Source organism: Thunnus albacares, chromosome 14, assembly GCF_914725855.1.
Source record: "Thunnus albacares chromosome 14, fThuAlb1.1, whole genome shotgun sequence".
Lineage (NCBI taxonomy): Eukaryota > Metazoa > Chordata > Actinopteri > Scombriformes > Scombridae > Thunnus > Thunnus albacares.
The window spans coordinates 14102381-14123189 of record NC_058119.1 but is presented as its reverse complement, the minus strand read 5'-3'; the positions used below and the strand labels follow the sequence as shown (position 1 = coordinate 14123189).

General features: G+C 42.6%; 2 protein-coding genes across 2 annotated transcripts; one reads left to right on the top strand and one right to left on the bottom strand.

The window, feature by feature from the left end:
* Nucleotides 1-184: 184 nt before the first annotated feature.
* prdm8 (PR domain containing 8) lies at nucleotides 185-4700 on the top strand. Its single transcript, XM_044372489.1, has 4 exons — nucleotides 185-1303; nucleotides 2074-2293; nucleotides 2600-2828; nucleotides 2983-4700. The coding sequence occupies exons 1-4, from the start codon at nucleotides 1293-1295 to the stop codon at nucleotides 4074-4076; spliced, it is 1554 nt and encodes a 517-aa protein (XP_044228424.1). The 5' UTR covers nucleotides 185-1292; the 3' UTR covers nucleotides 4077-4700.
* A 3089-nt stretch (nucleotides 4701-7789) lies between these two features.
* Nucleotides 7790-13703, bottom strand: gdf10a (growth differentiation factor 10a). The gene is made up of 3 exons (XM_044373841.1): nucleotides 11775-13703; nucleotides 8951-10119; nucleotides 7790-8824 (listed from the first exon to the last, which is right to left on the bottom strand). Exons 1-3 carry the CDS (start codon nucleotides 12019-12021, stop codon nucleotides 8633-8635), a joined length of 1608 nt encoding a protein of 535 aa, XP_044229776.1. The 5' UTR covers nucleotides 12022-13703; the 3' UTR covers nucleotides 7790-8632.
* Between the last annotated feature and the right edge of the window lie 7106 nt (nucleotides 13704-20809).

Sequence of the window (20809 nt, the reverse complement as noted above, 5' to 3'; positions counted from 1 at the left end):
AGTGCCATTCATTTGCTGTCTCTGGCATTTGCCCCCATTTGAAAATAAGTGGAACTGCAAACATACGCGCAATTCAATTAAATGTGGCCTAAATGTGAATCGACCCATCAGGGATCTGATGCTGAAAGCTTTCTCAAGTTTTCATGATTGCCATCAAATTTCCCGACACAATGTTGGGTAATTTTGAAAGTGAAATAAAATACTTTTTATCCTTTCATTTCACTGATTCGTTTTACTCGAACCAGACTGTTGGAGTGCGCTTGAGGAGTCCCCGGAGGCTTTCATGTCTTCCCGCTCTCTCATTACAGAAAGTTGGCTCAGTAACCACCAGGACATTTACCCAAAACCAAAGCTTTGATGCAGAATAATTCACTAAATACTCACGAGACAGAAACATTTACTTTATGAATAATGCATTTGCCCGGTGGCAAACCCAGACCACCCTGCATCATGTCATATAATAATGGCCAATTTTACAATTTCCCATAACCCACATTAGCCAGGACAATTTCCATCACTCGGTCCGTGGAACTGGACTCATTGTTTCCAGAAACGTGACCAAAAACCGTCGTTGGATCCCACATAGCGTGTGCAAACTGAATTCAAGTTGGATACACTGTGTGTTGCGAAAAGTGGAATTATTGAAGTGACGTTCATTTCAAATCATTATGCTGACAGACAATAAGATGTCAGGGTGGCCACAAGCACGCATTAAAATGATTTTCATTTGACTAGCTGCAGGCTGGCAAAGGCTTACGTGAGATTTATGCCGCGGGTTGTGTTCCTGTAACACCATGGTTGAAATGACAAAATAAAGAGACTAGATATATTATATTTAAAACGTTTCACGCTAAAAGGTGAAAGTTCTGTCTTGTCTTTATGTGATTCCCAGCGTGTCCACATCAATCCACACAAAAGCATGACATACTTCAGACCCGAAGATCATCATCATATCAGCGCTTTCTATCTCTACTCGGCCCCATATCTCTTCTTCATAGCAAAGAATGCAAAATCAGACAAGAGAGAATTTTGCCAAGGGACCAAATTCAGTGCTTGTGTGCGCGCTTGTGTGTGCCTGAGCGCGCACGTGTTTATATCAATGCGCAACGCTTCAGTGCGCTCTCTGAAGGGGATAAGTGGGAGTGGGAGAGGAGAGGGGCGCCAGTACGGAGGAAGACACAGTCGGATAACTTGCTCGTCTTGTGGTCACCTAAAATAACGAAAGCACACCGTTACAGAGGTCCACTGCACCTGCTGCAACGCGCTGCCACGAGCCACAAACATCCTCCTCCATGTCCAGCGGGTGAGTCCACATGATGCATTCCTAATCTGCTTTCTTCACAGGGACACACGACTTCATCTTTAAAACCCTTTATTTTTAATTGGGAAATTGGCATGTTGGAGATATCAGCATCATTCAGTTATGATGCTGCGCAGTCAGCTGTCAACAAATAAAAACTCCATGTACCTCGCGATACTTTATATCGGCCAGAGCTAGAAAAATCACTAGTCACATAATTTGCGTTTGTCAATATTGTTCATAAATGTGGAAAAAACGAATTGAACTTATCTTGCGTACAGAGGAGGCAGTTAGGATCCACGGCAGATGGGGAGACAAAAGGAGAAACCGACTGAAAAACTGAGACAAAGGACGTTAGAAACCATTTTGCCTGGGCACCGGCTGTGCCTGCTTCACAGTTGGCACGCCACATTTTAGAAGAAAGAAAAATATTGTTGTAGAAATTGCTATTTTTTAAAAAATCACACATGCAAGGCAATTCAGCGTCATTTTAGAGCATCTGAATCCAAATCAGCCATCAGCAGATATCAGACCAGCAAAACCCATATTTCATCTCATGTATTTGTTTCTGTTCAATATATTTTGTTTTGACTAAAACAAACAAAAGATTAAAACGTGTATTCGTTGTTTTAGTTCTTGTGATTTAAGTCTAATTGGATTATTGATGAAGTTATAGGCCTCATGATGTTACCTTTCAGTTAAAATAACAATTCTACAAACCCATATTGTTTACCTGCTCTTTAACTAATAACAACCGTTGTATTTTATTACAGTTTAACGATGGATCACACTTTCCTGCCTCGGTCCATCTGGACCGGTGACAGTAAATTCCTCCAGCATCCAGCGGACCTCTACACCAGTGTGGTCGTTACGCGCAGCATCCCTGCAGGCACGTGCTTTGGTCCATGTGTGCTCCAACACACTTTCTACGACACCATCGCCTTCATAGCGCAGAAATCCTGCGACAAGAGAGCGAAATCCTACGTGTTCAGGGTGAGTTGTGCAACTTTGTGATCAGCTGGTCAGATAACATGGACACTAAACTTCAAAGAGATGGTTTCATGTGGCATCTCTTAACAGCTCTTGGTGGGCCAAAAGCCTTTAGGAACACTTGATTTGCTCGCTCTTTTTGAAATTCTTACAGAAATTACTTTATTTGATTGCATTTTTATGTGCGCCTGCAATTTTTGTTTGTAATGATGCTGTAATCAGATTAACAACTATGCCCATGTTTATAATCAATAATTTCAAGGCTGTAGAAAAGACAGAAATTAAAATGTGGGTGGTTCCTGTCAACAGGTGGACCCTGAGGCTATGCGTAATTCTGCGTTGGTGCTTTCCTGGCTGCGCCTGGTGCAGGCTGCACGCAATGAAGAGGAGCAGAACACTGAGGCTTTTCTGAAAGCGGGTCAACTGTATGTGCGGACCACCCGAGACATCCGGCAGGAGGAAGAGCTGCTGGTGTGGTACGACCAGGAGCTGTCTCACCTACTGGGATTCACAGACATGATCAGAGGATCAAGTGAAGGTGAGGCAGAGCTCTGTAACGCCATGTTTTATTGATAGAAGCTTGTAAAAGGATGTATATTAACATTTCATTTGCACTATTATTTAAAATACATGCCTATTTGATTTATCTGTAGATATACTTAACATGTTCTTATGACCTGTGTCTCTTGCAGAGTTCAAATGTGGAAAATGTAACCAGGTCTTCAAGAATGAGTATCCATATCTGGCTCACTGCCGATTCCTGTGCACCCAAGTAAAGAGTGACACTTGGAGCCGCGAGGTTTACGAGCACAAGCATGTGGAAATTAAGAGGCAACATCGAGTGACAGATTTTCACAACATCGCCAGAGATTTGGAACACAAAAAGTCTGGCAGCAACGAGGACACAGAGATTCCACCCAAGAAAAGGAAATACGAGGAAACTCCATATCTCAAAGGGCGTAAACCAGTTCTGTTAGAAAAAACAAATATTTCAAATGATGGTAACATTACGCAGCTAAGCAGGGGCCAAGATCAGGCAGCAGGAAATGCATCTGGCTCTACGGGGAAGTTGAAAGCTGATAGGATCAAACCGGATGATTTGGGATGTAAGAATGATGCTTTTGGTGAGGTGGGAGAACCCAAAGGGACTTTTACGCACGACAGAGAGATGGACACAGAGTCGGAGACAGGAGAGAGCTCTGGTGTGCGCTCAAGCAGCAGAAGCGCGTTTTCTCCGGTCCTGTCCAACAGTCAAAGCGAGCAGAAAAGTGCTTTTTGTAAACCGAGCACAAGAACTTCTCCAAGTGAGCCACCGGCACATCTCAGCAGCGCAACAACAGCCCCCTCTAGCCGCTTAGAGGAGATGAGTGATGCTTTCACCTCCAGGACTGTTATGGGATACAACAATCTGTTGGCATCCAACATCCTGAGCGGTGATTTACAGACTGTGCCCTCCCCGGTGACATTAAACAGCGCTTTCCATTACGCACCGGAGCACTGGTCCAGGAACATTGGCGCTCAGCTCCAGACCACCTCTTCTCTCACCATCCTTCCGCCGACTTTCACCTCTTTCGGCGTGTCGGTGCAGAACTGGTGCGCCAAATGCAACCTGTCCTTCCGCATGACCTCCGACCTCGTTTTCCACATGCGCTCTCATCATAAGAAGGAGTTCGCAGCGGAGTCCCAGGTGAGGAGGAGGCGGGAGGAGAAACTCACCTGCCCCATCTGCCACGAATACTTCCGAGAGCGCCACCACCTGTCCAGACACATGACCTCTCATAACTGAGACAACAAAGGACAGAAAAAAAACTATATTTATTTCCCAAATGATGCGTAGAGCGTCGTCTATATTTAACAGATTTAGATTCACGGCAAGACTTCGTAACAGTGAATGTAGGTAGCTGTAAAGAAAATAGCAAGTGGCCATCACAGCCTGTCCACTAGATGACGATAGAGGTACGTGGAAGCTGATCTCACTGCAGTTTGTTGTCTGTCCTTCAGTCCTGTATGTTAGGTTGATGCTTATTTTGTGCCTTATGGAACTCAGGATGGAATAAAATGACGGAGAGATCTCGAGGACAGCTCATGATTGTCATAAATATCTCGACGCAATCCTCTTATTTATCAGCTTATCTCTGCTTTGTACATGCGATATGGATTGAGTGTGTTTGCACATTCATTTTCAAATTTAAAACTATCAAAAATGAAACAGACGTGTCGAGTTTTTTCTTTTCTTCCACCATCATGTTGGTTCAGGTCAGTTGATCAGAAATTGTGTTAATTTTTGTTTGTTCCAAAAGAGCCGTGAAACTTTCTCTTGTGATAAAGAATAATCTAGATAATCCAGACTGTCTTGATACACCTGAACCGTGCAGATCATGGTCAAGAAAAATAATAATTTTATAGAAACCAATGGGAAGACTGCACCAAATGATTGGAAATAAACATCTTTTTGTTGCCACCCTGCTCTCATGCACTGACTAACAATACGAGACATACATTTTGTTATAGACGCATCAAAAACAATCTGTATTTTCCTTTGTGATCACGTATCACTCAACATTTAAGCATGCTATTTGAGAAAATGGGCTGGAATATGATGAGTAAAAAAAGTAAAAAAATGAAGCCAAGATCTAGTTTAAAAAGCTTAACAGTTATCATTCATCTGCATACCTGGATGGGGTCCACACAAGCCTGCTGCTGTGTATTTGTGATTTTTTAGTTCTTCTCCACTAACAGTGAGTTTGCAGCCCATTCAGGTCAGGCTGCGGACAGATGGACATAAATAGCCGTCTCTGTTGCAGGTAAATGAGGCGGGAAGAAGGCATGAAGTTCATGGGAAAGTCAAGCCTCGACCCTGTTCAGTCTCTCACTGTAATGTAAGCAGGGATGTAAACCCACCCACACTGCTGTTATCTGCCTTTACTTGAGAGTTTATGCTCCCAGTTTCTTCGTCTACCACAAACCGATTAATCTATCAACAGGTGCCTTCAGGGAGTTCATTAATACTTTTCTGGAAATATATCAGATTTCTTTGGAAAACATCACACAAAACACTTAAATATGTGAGCAAATACAATGAAGCATGATGTTTCTATGAGTTTTAAAACTTTAGCCTGTAATTCCTTTAAGATTGTTTGGACAAAAGTTAAATTCTTTGGATTGGCAGTTGCATGTTTTTTCACTCTCTAAAGGAAAAATAAGATTTTTTACATAAGACACCCAGTGGTCTACATGATTAAATGGGTGATTAAGAGGCACAGTGTCACTCTATTATTGTTATTTCCTAATGAACAGAGCTATTAGTTCTCTGAGCTCAGTAACCATGTGAGGAAAGAGCCATTTCAGCCCAGACACAGAAAATCCTCTGTTTTCTAATAATGGCTGTATTGCTCTCCTTTAATTGAACGGTCATCATGTGGAAAAACAAATATTGTTCTTGGTTTCCCCGCTTGCCTCGTTTCATTTTGGCTTGTAGGCATACTGGGCTCTGAACGCGAGCCGAGACTACTGTGGTTTTCTCGACTGGACTTGACCATTGTAAGTACTCTCCTGTGACTGTGATTGCGGTTGACATTGGGTTCACTTTGTAATAGCAGACTGTGGGTCCCGACTGAAAAAAGGGATCAGCCGGGAAATGAGGGGAAAAAATGAACCTGGATGTGTCATTACAATTGGGCCAGCCTACTTTGAAGCTGAAACATCTATTAATGTAAACATGATTTATAATAACCCTAATTACAGTCATCATCTTAGTTTAAATGGGGGTTAGACCCCAGAAATGGTGCATTTGTAAAAAAAAAAAAAAAAGTTTTTAGTCGAACATTTCCACTTGTTCAAAATTGGGGAAAACTGATTCCTGCATTTGGTGTTTCAGACATCTTTTACCGCATCCTCAACCACGGATTTAAGATAATCTTTTCAGTGTTTTGATACTGCTCATCATCTCATCATCACATATTAGAGTAAAACAGCAGCACACGTTGGTCTAGTGACTACTGTATATAATATTGCAGGGCATGCTGTCTCTTATACACCTTTCCTTTCACAAAACACCCATTTAATTAAACTCTTGTAATACTAAAATGGTAAAGAAGAATTTATCATATTTTTTTATTGCCATGCTAAAATGATACCACGATGATTTGTTTGGACAATACTTACTGGGTTAATACAGTACAGCTTCATGTTTTCTTGTTTAACAGCATTGACTCAAAGGGGATTTTATGTGGCTTTTTATGCCTATTAGCAGGAAAAGACACTTTAATGTCAAAGTGAAAACAGATTTCTAACAAGTGATCTAAATTAATTACAGATATAAAATACAAAATACATGTTTGTGTAAGTATTCCACCTCCTTTAATAATTAAAAAAACATGTAAATCATTGCTGGTGCAGCCAGTTGGTTTTAGAAGTCAACTAATTAGGTAAATGCAAATCACCAAGGGCTTTCAATTAGCTGTAGTATAAACACAACTGTATCTGGAAAGCTCTTGATGAGTTAGTATGGTATTTGGGTCCTTTTCTGTTTATCTGTATCCAAAAAAAGATCGCCTATGATTCAATGTTGATGTTCTATATGTAACTGAAGAAAGCAATGCAGACAGTAGGGGAAACAATTTGTTTTTTGAGATTATAGCAGGTTGCTGATAGAACACTGCTCTGTTTTTTTTTTTAGCTTTCCATAGACTTAAATTATAATTCTTAACTGCAATAAACAGCGTAAGACCTCAATCTTCTGTCCCCCAAGTGATTACTAAATGTCTCCGTCTTTGAGACAAAATTACTGTCCAGTCTTGGTAAACTTCAAAGCATTCAGCTGTTGTAAACAGATGTGGTGATCAGTGCCGACTTTTGCAGGCTCAAGACGAAACAATTGCAGAGTAATGGGTTAATAATCAAAAGGCACCCTCTGTCATTTCACTGTCAGTGTGACACACTGTTTACGCAGCACACGGGTCGCCTCCTTCTTCCTGAGACTAAAAGTGACAAGAATCTGTATTTTCTTTCTTCAAACATCTGTTGGAAAAATAGTCCTTTGAGGAGAACATCCTGCACTTAGAAATAAATGGGTTGGCGGGGGCAGATGGGTAAAAAAGGGGGAAGCGCAGCATGTTTTGAAGTTCAAGTGGCTGACGTCCTAATTGGTGCGTGCCTGCCTTCTCCATCAACCATTAATCCACGGCGGCCACATTATTTGCTGGACAACAGACGTCCGAGCCTTTGGTGTGGGGGTAATAACGGGTCAAGGGGCTTTAGGGGAATGTTGGTTATCTTTGAGTGGAACCTTCCTGCCTTTGTACTGAAGTTATTTTGGAACAGTGGTGCCCTTTTAGGTTTGTTTTGACAAAAATGCCCCCCACCCCACACCAAGAATCTAGTGTTATATGCAGTAATGACCAAGAATAACAGAGACAGTATGAACCAATAATATTCTAGTATTGGATTAAATTACTTTTTTATTCTAACTTATAGACAGCTACTTTTTCATAATTTAAACAATACACATGTACAAAATACCATCTCATCTAAAATATAGTAATACATAGCCTAGTAACCATGACAAATTAATTTCAACTAAGTTTCACATTCAAAATAAAAAAATATTTCTGGTTTCATTATAACATTCTTGAAGTGTTATGAGGGGGGTCGTGGGTGTAAATGAAATCCAGATGCTCCCTACAACTCATTGGATACTTCCTTTTTTAAAGATATACAGAGCAAGAATGTACAATAAGGTTTCTGTCTTGCAAACAAATCAACATTGCATGTATGTACACTGTGGCGTTTGGTTAGCTTCAAAGCAAGAACAGCTGTACACAGCATGTAAAAAAAATGTGGAAATATGTTTTATAATCTCTGTCATCTGTATTTTACTATGTGAGCTGCCCCATGACACACTGATAAAGTCTTTCATTTGTTGCCTTTGGTGTCCACAGAAAATGTGAACACAAATCCACTGTGAGCGAAAACAAGTACACTCTGAGATAAAAGGAAAACATCCCTTAAATGTGCCTGTCCACTGAATCCCTCAAACACTGAATCAAAACAACTGGGCCTCTGAGACATGTGGAGCTGACTTTACATGTGTGACTCTGTTCCTCTTGCTAAGGCAGATGCCAGACAATGTCTCTTCAAGTCTGCTGCCGCAGGACAGAAGAGATGGAAGTGATTTCTCTACAGCCCATGTTCCTTCAGGAATAGCAACGGCCAAAGTGACTCTGTTTCTCAGTATCAAGAAACCACGTAACAAACAGAGGTATACTTCTGTCTCTGTTAGTCCTGTTTTTATGTTTCTCTCCACATCCATCCTTGTCCTCTGCCTCTGCTGCCCTCCCCTTCTTATCTGCAGGAGCAGGACTGGACGGACATATTAGGGTAAATCTTGAGCACTGGGTTCCTGGATTCATCCTGGTAGAGCACTGCCAGAGGACTCATCCTCTCTGGAACACAACAGGGCTCAGGAACCCCGGGGATGATCCCAACGGCTCGGACTATGCTCTGGATGGTGGCATGGTTAGAGGGCCTCGACACCTAGGAGAAAGTATCAGTAGAGGTAGAGGCAGATGGGAAAATAGAAAGTTAACATTGTTCTAAGAAATATGCCATTTTGGAGACAAATGAGATAATGTAGAGTGACTTAGATGCTTGTGCTATTACCTTAGGCATGGGAAATCCACATGTGCCAGCGCAGTAGTAGGCATCAAAGGCCTTGGGTGCTATGACCCACTCGCTCCAGCCAATGTCTGCAAAATCCACTCTGAGGTTCCTCCTGGAGCAGCCTCTCTGCTGGGTGTCTCCCCACTGCCTCCTTCGGGCCTTACGCATTGTTTGTTCATCAAAGCTCAGAACAGGCGACTGAGGAGTAGCGCTGCCCTTATGCTTTTTACCATCCCTCCCCTCATGTCTCCGCTCATGCCTTCTTCCGTCCACTGCCAGTGTGCGACTGTCTTTCAATCTTTTCACAGTTGAGTCGTCAGATTTGAGCCCCTCTGATGTTCTTTCTGCTTCTTTGAGAACCTCAGGTTCTTCTCTATCATTTGCTCCTCTACCTTGCTCCACTCCCTCTTCCTCCTGGTTTTTTCTCTTCTTCTCCTTCTTTCCTGATTTAAGTTTTGGTTTGAGTGCCAGGTACCAAGTGCTCTCCCAGAGGTCATCCTTCCTGTATCCATCAGGCCTGTAGTCCACCTCGGGCAGCTCGTTGTTCTGAATGGGGTCAGAAGGGAGAGCTGAATCCCTTCTCACGCGTCCTTTCAACTCTGGTGAGGAATTAGGTCTGTGCAGGAGTAGAGAGGACTGTGAGGAATGTGAGGGCTCTCCTCCCTCGGGGAACGGGTCATACCTCTGAAGGCTTGTAGCCACGCTGTTGGGCTCTGCCAAGGCACGGTCATTAGCATAGAGTAACAGGTAGGGGAGGCTGCCTGCAGACAGCACCTCCTCTGGTTTCCTCGGGTACTGCTGCCCTAAGTCCAACTCCACTGACACGAGGAGATGACCCTTGTCCCGCGCCTCCTTTATGACCTGGGTCACATCTTTCATCTGCCACACCCCTCTCCTGTGGGGGTGGAAGGTCACATTGCCCAGGAATGACCCCATTGACCCAGAGCTGACCCCTGACCCCGAGGAGACAGAGCGAAGAAGCAGGCTGATGGACGGAGAAGGGTGGATGGGTGAGGAACGACAGAACGGGCTCTTGAAGCGTTTACAGAACCAGGGTTTTTGATGAGGGCGCCGATCTAGCAGGAAGTGGAATGTGGCAGAGAGGATGACCTCTGAGTCCTGCAGAGTTGTAAGGTTTAGTTGGTACACCAGCCTGTGGTCGGAGGAGTCTGCAATGACAATCAATCAATCAATCAAGTCAGTCAGTCAGGTGAACAACACAACAATGACACCCATTCTTCATCCAAAAAGTGATGTTTTCAAAAACAAAATTTCTTCTATAAGATTTGCCAAAACTCTTTGACATAAAAAATGTGTTGAATGGAAACAGTTGTGCTGTTTCGTAGTTCACAGGTGTTTCTATGTTCTTTTTTAAATGGACAAATTAGCCAATATTTGTTTTATATGCTCCACAGTTCTTTGGTTGTTTTTTGACAGGTCCATACTGACGGGCAAAAATGTTTGGCATCATTAGATGATGAAAGCATTTTCCAATGTAAGCACTGCTGACTGGTGAAACCTCAATTGAACTCAGACTTTTGAACTTTTACTCTATTTGTCATTAATTTGGGTTAAAAAACTGTTTTCATGAAAAGGAATGAAAAAAAATCATAATAAAGTGCCATATGAAAAGAAAAAGGATTTGGAAATAGGTGCCAAATTACACCAAAAGCACTTTTCTTGTGGTTAAAATCCAAATTGGTACAATGAAACACCTTTCCTTGTTAGAGGCTGTGTTACATGACTGAGCCGTGTGGCTGGTACATGGCTGCATGCCTTGGTAGGATTTCAGAAGGTGCCCTTAAGAGGAAGCAGACTCTGGGGATCTGGCTGGCAGGGGTGGAGGGGGCGAGCAGAGAGCTACATATTCATGATGAACATTAACTTCAACAGCAGAGTTATTGTTCATTGTATAAGAGTTCAGCGGAAGTATGGACTGACTCAAGAGATATACATTACCTCGGATTCAGCCTGCATATGGAAATGCTTACCTCAGTTTCTCTTAAAGCTTCCCCTTAAGCCTAATACAGCCAGCACTGTCTGCCCAGACACCAAGACATAATCAACTGTTTTAACAGATCTTACATTGTTGTGAAAACTCGCTTACATCTCTCCTTGAATTACACTCAGACTCTGCAGTAAAAATACACACGTGTTATGATATGCCATCTGAGAACTATGTGGGATATAAATGTCTATGAGTTGTGTTTATAAAAACAGCCTCAGACGGAGAGGAACGACTGTGCTTTAAGCCCCTTGACTCCAGGATGTGGAGTCACACATGTCTTGTAGCCACAACAGGAACACAGAAGCCACGACAATGACCATTTGCAGCGCGTAACTGCGGCTGCGGTTTTAAATATATTGAAGTTGGGCTTTGCTCGGCTCGCAGGGAATCGCAGGCATTCTTGCGCTTATTGCGCGTCTGGCTGCGGTAATTGATCAGACACCGCGCAGAAGGGGCACAGCTGCTGCCACAAACACAATGTGCCCACAGCGTCCCAAAATCATTTAAATGCATTCTCAGACTGTTCCAAAACAATCCTACCTATTTAGAGAGTCTGGCAGAGCCATGCAGCCCAACTGAGCTCTTGCACTTTTAATAACTATCCATGGAGAGGATCAGGTGAGCTTTCTGACTTCTACTGACTTTTTGTTCTTTGCGTGTCCTGATCCATGTCCTGCTGCACTAATGGCACATAATGCTAGATTTTTTTTGTCGTTTTAGTTCCAAAAACTAAATCTAAATTAATGCACCTGAGCTTCTTTGCAGGAGGCGATTTCTAGCAATATTGCAGACAGGTTGATCAATGTGTTCACACACCTTGGCTGGCTCTATAACTCCGGACAGTGTTTCCCTCTCTAAGGCGATTTTCCTGGTTGTATTTCTCGTACAGTTTGGACATGTGCTGGGAGACCATGTCCTGGTCCAGGTCATCTGAGAAGGGGTCCGACGACGACTGGAAGAAGCTACTGTCCTGTGCGCTCCCAGAGCCCCTTTTCATGCTCCTGACCGATGCAACACCCAGGATACAGTTTAACAGCAACAGGAGCAGGTGCGAGGAAAACATTGTCGGAGATGCAGTTTAGGTGCTGAAATAATTACAAAAGCAAAATCCAAGAGGAAAGTGGTTCAGAAAAACGTCTAAAACTATCCAATGTGGACTTTAAAGACGCACCAAAAAAAAAAAAAAAGAAAAAAAAATCCGGACTAAAAAAGGCTGTGCGTAAATGTTCCACCTCTCCTCTCACTTCCAGCTTCTTGCTCGGTGAACAGTCTCACTCCTCCGTGTGTCAGACTGTGTGGGACGTGGATGCTGAATGGGTTAGTCCGGGCAACAGTTGGAGCTGCTACTTTTACACTTGCGTCTGTGTGACCACCAGAGGCTTGGGGGGGGGGTTATAGTGGAGTGGGTGAGAGGTGCTGACGTATACTGCTGTCAGCCAACGAGGTCTCTTTAAAGCGCACAGCCAGAGGTGGAGGTCATGATGCTGACACCCCCCCTCACCTCCCTCTCTCTGATGATGATGATGATACTAATGATGATGATGTGTTCCTTATCTTGTTTTGCAACAATGAAGTAATAAAATTGATCCAGTGGCTTTGGCACAGCGTTTTAGATCATAGGTTGTACTCATTTGTTTAGCAGTGGTCAGACAAAGCCACTGTTGAAACTCAACACTGTACTTTTTTTTTTTTTTTATTGCAAGCAAAGTAATTCCACCTCACAATTTCCAGCTCCCCACATTATTTCCAGTAACTGCTTTTGACATGCTCTCAGTCACACATAATTAGCATAGAAACACCTACAATAATAGTCTGACGAACCACCCAAGGGCTATTGTTAGTGACAGTGATCCACATTTTGTACAGTGTGTTGCGTGTGTGTTCCTGTGTGTGTGTGAGAGAAAGTTTTGTAGTGAAAAGCTGTGGTGGAGATGTTAGATAACACTTTTGCAAGGGACTTTCTGTAAATTTATTCATAGCAAACACTGCATTAACACAGCTGGGGTTGCCAATTTCAATCTCACCATTGGCCACAATTTTGTCTATTTTTATATGTGAGTGTGTGTGTATGCGTGTGCGTGCATATGAGTTGTTTCCAGTGTGTGTCTCTGGTGTCTGGAGCTCTGTACCAACAATGCTTGTTTTGTGGAAGTGGTAGTCTCCAGCAGAGAGGCTGTAACTAGCTGGGCCTCTCGGGTCACTCTTTGCCACTTCACACTCACTCACACACACACACACACACATGCATGCGCAAGCACACATACAGGGCTACTAAGTACCTTTCTGGCCCCCAAGGGCCCCACAGGATACTCCTTTTCACTATGTTCCACACCAGCGACAGGTCTTAAATCTGGACTATTCTGGAGATGTGTTTGAAAATGTGTGTGTGATAGCAGAGAAGCATTATGCAGTTAGCTGAAGCAGCATGCTCTGCGGTTTTGTCATGGCACGCAATCACATGAAGATTACGTCTTTCCCTCTATCATGTCAAGTTATATTCTGTTGACAAAAACAAAACATGATTAATTGTTGTGGTTATTTATGTGAATATATGCAATACTGTCTCTAACTTGGTTAAACGTCATCTTTGAAAAACACTGTGAAAGATCTGGTGAGAATTCAGAGTGGCATTTGAGAACCACCACTCTGTAAATTAAAAGCTTTTCAAAACAGATGTTGACAGATTTATAGTTGTTTTTTGGGAAGTAATACATTTCAAAACCAAATGATAATTGCCCAGTAGTATACTGTTGTTCTCTGTTATTAACATGCCATTAAAAAGCCCTTGTCATAATTTGGAGGACTCGGTGGATTATGACAACATGGGAGCATACCCCCTTGTTCTCTACAGTAAGTAGCATATGGGAACAAGAGGCATCTTACACAGTAGCTTGAATCATCTTTTCAACAAAATGCTGTGGGTTTACACTGAAATACTTGAAAAATTTTAATACACCTCACATCTGTGTAAGCACAGAGAGGGAGAGAGAGACAGAGAGAGGGAGAGTCTAAGTGATATCTGAAACCAGGGCATTAAGGTCATAATAAATAGTCCTGGGGAGGAGACAGCCTGATACAAGTTCAAGCATGAGGACGACAACATGAAATGGCTTTGACCTCTAACCCTGAATATGTAGGGCAGCGTGAGATTAATGTTGGGCATTATCTACAATAATGCTCTCTCCGTTGTGACTGTGAGGACTGCAGTATCACTGCGACTAGAATTAATAAGATAAACACAGCAGGACAGTGAAACCAGTGGTAAATGTTTCTCAAGAGATCTCCAGCAGGCATGTAGGCGCTAATAAAAGGCTAGGGTTGCACGTGTCATTTCAGTATGACTTTCATTTTATCTGAAATGTGGGTATATCAAGTGACAGGTCAGAACACGTGAAAAATAGGATTGTACTCGTGTTGCTATTGGATCTTCAAAGCCACATGTGGAAGTAGTCAGGCTCGCGGTGGCATCACAATCCCACACATTTTAATTTAAATAAATGCAGCCACATTAGATGCATCACAACCATCTTCAGACCGAGTGTGGACACGCAGCAATGTGATCCGATCTTCAAAATCAGAAAAGATATTAAACGGACAGCTGAAAGTGCAGCTATCATGATGCACAGCCTGCATCGGTTGACTGTAGAGCTGAAAGAGACATGAAACAGAAATCACCAGATGGATGCAGTATGGATTGTTGCATCACTGATGTATGAACACATTAACTGACACGAGGCTCGCAGGATACAATGTAATTTGTCATTTCAGTGGTTTAATGATTGTTGGATGAATATAGAATTTTGTAAGATGTGACTTGCTACTGCACATAGATCTCTGCAGCAGCATTGAAGAGTGAAGCCTGTTATATCTGACTATGCAGGCTGCGTTACAGGGCCGCGGTGTGTTCTAGTTTGCTCAACATGGAGGTCTCCTCATAGGGCCATCCAAACCAAACAGTGGATGTGTTCTGCTCTCGGTGGGGGTATGGAGGAGTGTGAGGAATTAATATGCCCACGTGTGTGGTGAAGGGACTGATGGTTGGTTCTGGAAATGCTCCTAGTTTAACACCTTTGCATGGCATCGGGTGAGACATTCTGGTTCCAGGGCTCAGCAGTGGGGTCTAATAGATGTTAGTGTGTGGGCTCAGGGGATTTATTATGGACCAACTATTGGCCGGTCATCTTCTAGTGACTGAGGTTGTCATGCTTTGTCCAAAAAGAACAGTGCTGTGCACGTATGGGGCCGGACCAACTGGCAATGTCATGTGTCATAAAAATAAAGAGGGAGTAGTTTGAGCTAAATGTCCGCATGTTGTGTATCCTCCAGGATATTTACAGCTGATGTAAGTGACTTTCCAGTTTACCTCAGGCTGGACAAAACACCAGGTCACACTTTAACTGCAAGAGGTCACTTGAAAGTGTCAATGTCAGTTTAAAGGCTGTTTTAAGACTTTTAGGATCCTGTTATTCAGACAAAAACATCAAGGTGAAAACTGCAGCCACATGTAAATCACTTTGCTGTTTTCTGTTCTGATTTTTCTGTTTGGGTTCCTTTTTTTGGCTGCATTTCATTAAAAGAATAGTTTGACATTTTAGGAAATTAGCTGATTTGGTTTCTTGCTGAGAGTTAGAAAAAAGATGTCTGCCGGTTAAGTGTGATGTTAGAGCCAGGAGACGGTTAGCTCAGCTTAGCATAAAGACTGAAAGAAGGGGGTAAACAGCTGGTTCTCTGCAAAGTCTAAGCCCACTAGCACTTCTAAATCTCACTAATTAACACATTATACATAGTAGCATTTGTTTAATCCATTAAAAAACAAAGCATGCAAGTTGTGGTTTCATGGGGTTACGTGCTGTTTATTTCTTGATGAATTTCTGCTGTTTGCTTTGCATTCCCACAGTGATGACGAGACAAATCGTACCCAAAATGTATTATTTTAAATGTTCATTTCACTCAATTTAGCTTTGGTGGTATCTATAGGAATGCAGATCACTTTGGTTTTATTTTTCCAGGTTTTGAGATGTCCGTTTCTGCCCCAATAGAATGGAAGTGAAGGGAACGGAGCAGAAAGAGTGTCCCTGTTAATTCACAAAATATGCTGTCAACACTGACAGGAAAGTAGTTCCAATAAAAACTGTTGACAGTGACGTCTGTTGATTATTCAGATAAACTAGTACATTGTCTCTAGAAAGACACATTGCTACTGAGTTTTTTGTAATTGTAATTTTAAATGTAAACACCACAAACTAAATCCCATTGTATTGGGGTGGCAACTAAAAGCTCAGAGGCGGCAAATAAAACCAAAACTATCTGCATGGCTTCATACCAGCGGTAAGTGGGGAATTTTTTTTTTTTGGTGATTGGGTGAACTAATCCTTTAATGCATATTTGTGGCGCAGAATGCCCTGCTTCAGCAGTAAGACTGATACCAGGATACAAAGATCTAAATTACGGACTGCCTGTAACTGGGGATTCATGGTTTTTGGCCAGTCTCACACAGTCTGACCTAACAAGGAGATGCAGGTCTGAGGGCAATGAAAGACCAGCAATCCCACCATGTGAATGTCATCCACTCTGCCTGCTAGGTGTGTGAGTGTGAGAAAGAGCAGGAGCGTGTTTGTATGTGTGTGTGTGTGTGTGTGTGTGTGTGTGTGTGTGTGTGTGACTATGGAGACTATAGTTATGCTAGGGGGTGTAACTCTGTGACCCATTCACATGGTTAATAAAACATTCATAGAAGCAGAGGAATGTTATGGTTTTTGTGTGTGAGTGCATGCGTGTGCAGGCAAACGTGTGCGTGTGTGTGTGTGTGCGTGCGTGCATGCGTGTGTGTGAGAGGAGGAGAATGTGTGTGTGTCCTTGTGTCTGTGATGTTGGGCCTCCTGCAGTGACCCCACGGAGCGCACCATTCTGTTCGCAAACAAAGGGCCGGCTGTTCCCCCCCACTTCAACCGTGGACTGCTCCAACACCGCCGACCGTTCGCCGCCGAGCTAACCAAATATTTCCCTTCCTGCTCTGAATTTGTCTCAATAAATAGTTTTCTGTTTTGGGGTTTTCTTTCTCCTTTGGCTCTTTGCTTTTGATAGAGGACTCCTGAACACACAGGTGGTCACCTAATCTCAATCTTTTGAGGGCAGAATGGAACGTCTTGTTTTGAATCAAGGTCGAAATCTGGAAGACCTCATGTGACATCCCGACTTTTGTGTGGAAAAAACATCCCACGGTACACCAGGCCTCTGTGGGAGTATTATTTCATGTTTAATTGACTTCTGACTGATTCCAATTCATTTTGGTTCATTTCTGTCTTCACAACCCGTGGCGAGGTATAGAGAGACGTATTGTGCATAAGATCTCACTGACTGACTGAATATTTTCTCTGAGCACGGCTCAAACCACTTGACAGGAGGGCTGATCGGTGATTAAGGAAAATAAATGGAATACGTTTCAGACACTTGCAGGACTGATGTTCTTTCCCAGGTCTGACATGCAGCCTTTGTTCTGTGTCTCTCCATCTCTCAATGCTCACGTTATTCACCAGCAGAAACATCAATGTTGCGCTGTGTGCCTCGACTAATGGCTAATAGCTTATTATTTTTTTTGTGGTCCACACATGTTGTTAGCATGTGTTTGTGTGCAAATACCAATTGCCATGCCAACTATAATTGCCCCCCTGAATGGATTTTTTTCATATTTATTTGGCCTAACGTTTTTCAGATACCCCTCCATACAATAAATCCTCCAGTTTGACTTCTTTTACAGACAGTACTGAGCGAACAACTCTGTACCCAGACACTGAAGTAACTGAGTGTGCTGTGTTTGCTGGGAATGCAAAATATTCTAGAGAGAGTGTGATTTGAGGTGTGACTGGTGGTGTTGTGTTTACTCTGACGTCCGTGATATTCATTACAGGCTGAGCTGTGTGCTGCTGCTTCCTGAACACGTCCCATAGGCCCATGACCTTCACCTCCACAGGCTGCCCTTAAACCCCATCGGGCTGGAGCCAGGATGGAGGAAATTGCGCTGGGAGATTGATTGGCTAAATCCTTTAATTATTCGGATTTCACAATGGGGCCTGAGTGACTGTGCCTTTGGTAGCTGACTGTGTCAAACAAAGTTCGGAAGGGTCGGCCCTCTTCACAAACCGCACCGTGTTTTTAGAGATTTTACTCAAAAATTTGAGTGAAACTTGAGGTTTTATTTGGCGAGAGGGAATTGCAGCGAGTTTCATAATATTGACAGAAAATATAGACGAAACACTTGGGAATGAGCCCGAGTATTTTAACTGTAAAACAAATCAAAGGGCACTTATTTGTCACTTCCTCCTCACTTCACATTTCTTGTGTTTTTTAGCTTGAGTTCTGAGGTGGGAAGAATGGACGATGTGTACTTTTTCAGTGGGATGTGATAATTTTGCACTCGTGCATGGGTGTTTTACCAGAATGTGATATGCCCACACACATTCAGTACAACATCCTGCTGAGATTTATATGGGGTTTGTTTCTGTTGGGCTGACTTTTACCGTAATGGCCTCAAGGTTCCTTAAAAAAAAAGCCTGCTATCCCAGTGCTCCGGCTCTCTAAAGAAAGCAGATATGTAATACGTGTTGGGAATATGGCCTTTTCATAGCTTGATGGATCTGTCAGATTGACCTCTGCTCTAATTTGCTTCTGTCTCCATCATTTAGCGAGGTGGTGTGTGATATTTCCCAATAAATTTACCCTCCTAGCAGAGTAATAACTGCAATATCTATTTCCCATTAGTGGGGGTTCAGCCCTCCTGTCGCTCTCTGGGCTCTAATTGGACGTGACCGTTGCTGTGGTGATGTCATGTTCGTGGGTTTCAGGAAGTGGAAAGCCCGGTAGTTGTAAGTGACTGATTACTGAAAGTCAGGAAAGTAAAGATAGAAAAAAGAAACATGTTGTTATATTTCCAAGTCGTGTTGAATCAGTTGGATATTTCATGATTCTGGCAGTCGTTGACACAAGCACAAACATTTCTTCCAACGAGTCTAATGGGATCTATTGTCTCTGGTGGTGTTACAGGCGGGGCAGCTGACAGAATAAGCATACAGTATGAGAGGTTGAGAGTGTACATTGTCAAGCCTAGAAAGCCTGCTGTAAGGTCAAGGCCAGAGCAGCGGTGGCCAATCTCACAGGAACGCAGACTGAATGAATTTCAGTGAAGGGCCTTTGTTGTAACTTCCTGGTTTCAAACAAGGTGAACCTTCAGCTTTCTCTGCATTATTGCTTCCTTTTCTGGCAGCAGACTGGGACAGATTAAAAGACAGAGGGAAACTTTTTTTATACACTGGCAACATATTCAACAGAAAGTTTAGATATTTTGGAAAAAATGTGTTGTAGCACCACACAGGTGCTCTTATAAGAATTGAATCTAGGGCTGCAACCAACGAGTATTTTCATTATCTATTAATCTGTTGATTATTTTCTCCATTCATTGATTAGTTGTTTGATCCAAAGCCCAAGATGATGTCCTCAAATTTCTAGTTTTGTCCTGACCAGCAATCAACAATGCAAAGATATTCCGTTTACTGTCATAGAAGACTAAAGAAACCAGAAAATCACGTATGAGAAGCTCGAATCACAGAATGTTGACTTTTTTTCTTAAAAAATGACTCAAAAAGATCAAGAAGACTGATTATCAAAATAGTTGTCAATTAATTTAATAGTTGGCAATAATCAATTGACTAATCGTTGCAGATCTTAATTTAATGCTTTTACAAGAAAGGCAGATATGTGAACTGAATTCTGTGATGTTAGTTTGAGTGTCTGATCATGCAGCTGATGAAATAAGATAGCTAGTGCCAGATGTAATGTCCTCATTAGAACCGGCAGAAAGGGTAAATTAATTTATTAATGAAGCCATCCAAATAAGTTTTAAATCTCAGAAATGTGTCTGTTTTGCAATGTGATATGAATGAAATAGGATCATGGTGGGGGGGGAAGGGGGGTGTACACAAAAACATAAATCTCAATGATAGATTGCCTCTGAACGAATCTCAAGGTTTAGTTTGTGAACAGGAAATGCTGAAAGGGATGTGATAACTGATACGTCTGCTAGTTGTGTGACTGCTACTGAACGGTAGAGAGCTGCAAGTTGGAATCCCACAGATTGTATTGAAGAAGATGTTGGCTGCTAAAGTCTCAGACGTTTGACCACTGCCCGGTTAAAATGAACAATGTCAAATTTCACGTTACCTTCCTTTTACAGTTCAATGCAGCCAACATCGCTTCATGATCGATGGTCCCAGTCCGCCTTATCACAGCCTTTGCATATGAGATATAAAAATTATTTATGAATGGTTTCAGATGTGGCGGACACAAGCTGTTAACGTTCATTCTCCATGTAAACTGAAACCTCAGTCTTGGTTTGGAGTCTTTCTGATTCACAAGGCATTTTTCTGAAATGAATGGACTTCCCCTGCTGACACGGTGGGAGCAGCGGGGAAGCGGTGTCAGATGTTACAGCACATGTGTATGTACTGAGTGTGTGCATGTTTATGTATGTGAGTGCGATCACACTCGTGACTGCCTCCAAGGCCATTTTTTAACCTCTCATACCATCACAGACTGACAATCCTCACATTCAACTTGAGCACATCTGAACAATATGAGTCTGGCGGTATCGGTACTGTATGACTGAAAGAGACTCAAATTAATGCAGACTTCTTCTCCTGCACACCCCTCTACCTCAGACATGAGGTAGAGACAGATGATAGATTCGAATAGGAGACGTCTGATGTCACAACTGGCAGCTAAATAAGCCTGGAGCAACAAGTCATTAGTGCAGTGATTCTCATGGAATGGGAAATAAGCTAATTCGCTGGAATTGAAAC

What these genes read in the sequence shown, in the direction of transcription:
- prdm8 (XM_044372489.1), top strand. An exon ending in CGAAATCCTACGTGTTCAGG is followed by an intron (nt 2,294 to 2,599) that starts GTGAGTTGTGCA and finishes TCCTGTCAACAG; the next exon opens with GTGGACCCTGAGGCTATGCG. An exon ending in GATCAGAGGATCAAGTGAAG is followed by an intron (nt 2,829 to 2,982) that starts GTGAGGCAGAGC and finishes TGTCTCTTGCAG; the next exon opens with AGTTCAAATGTGGAAAATGT.
- gdf10a (XM_044373841.1), bottom strand. Translation starts at nt 12,021, where the DNA reads ATGTTTTCCTCGCACCTGCTCCTGTTGCTGTTAAACTGTATCCTGGGT. An exon ending in GAGTTATAGAGCCAGCCAAG is followed by an intron (nt 10,120 to 11,774) that starts GTGTGTGAACAC and finishes TTGTCATTGCAG; the next exon opens with ACTCCTCCGACCACAGGCTG. An exon ending in GTGGATTTCCCATGCCTAAG is followed by an intron (nt 8,825 to 8,950) that starts GTAATAGCACAA and finishes ACTTTCTCCTAG; the next exon opens with GTGTCGAGGCCCTCTAACCA.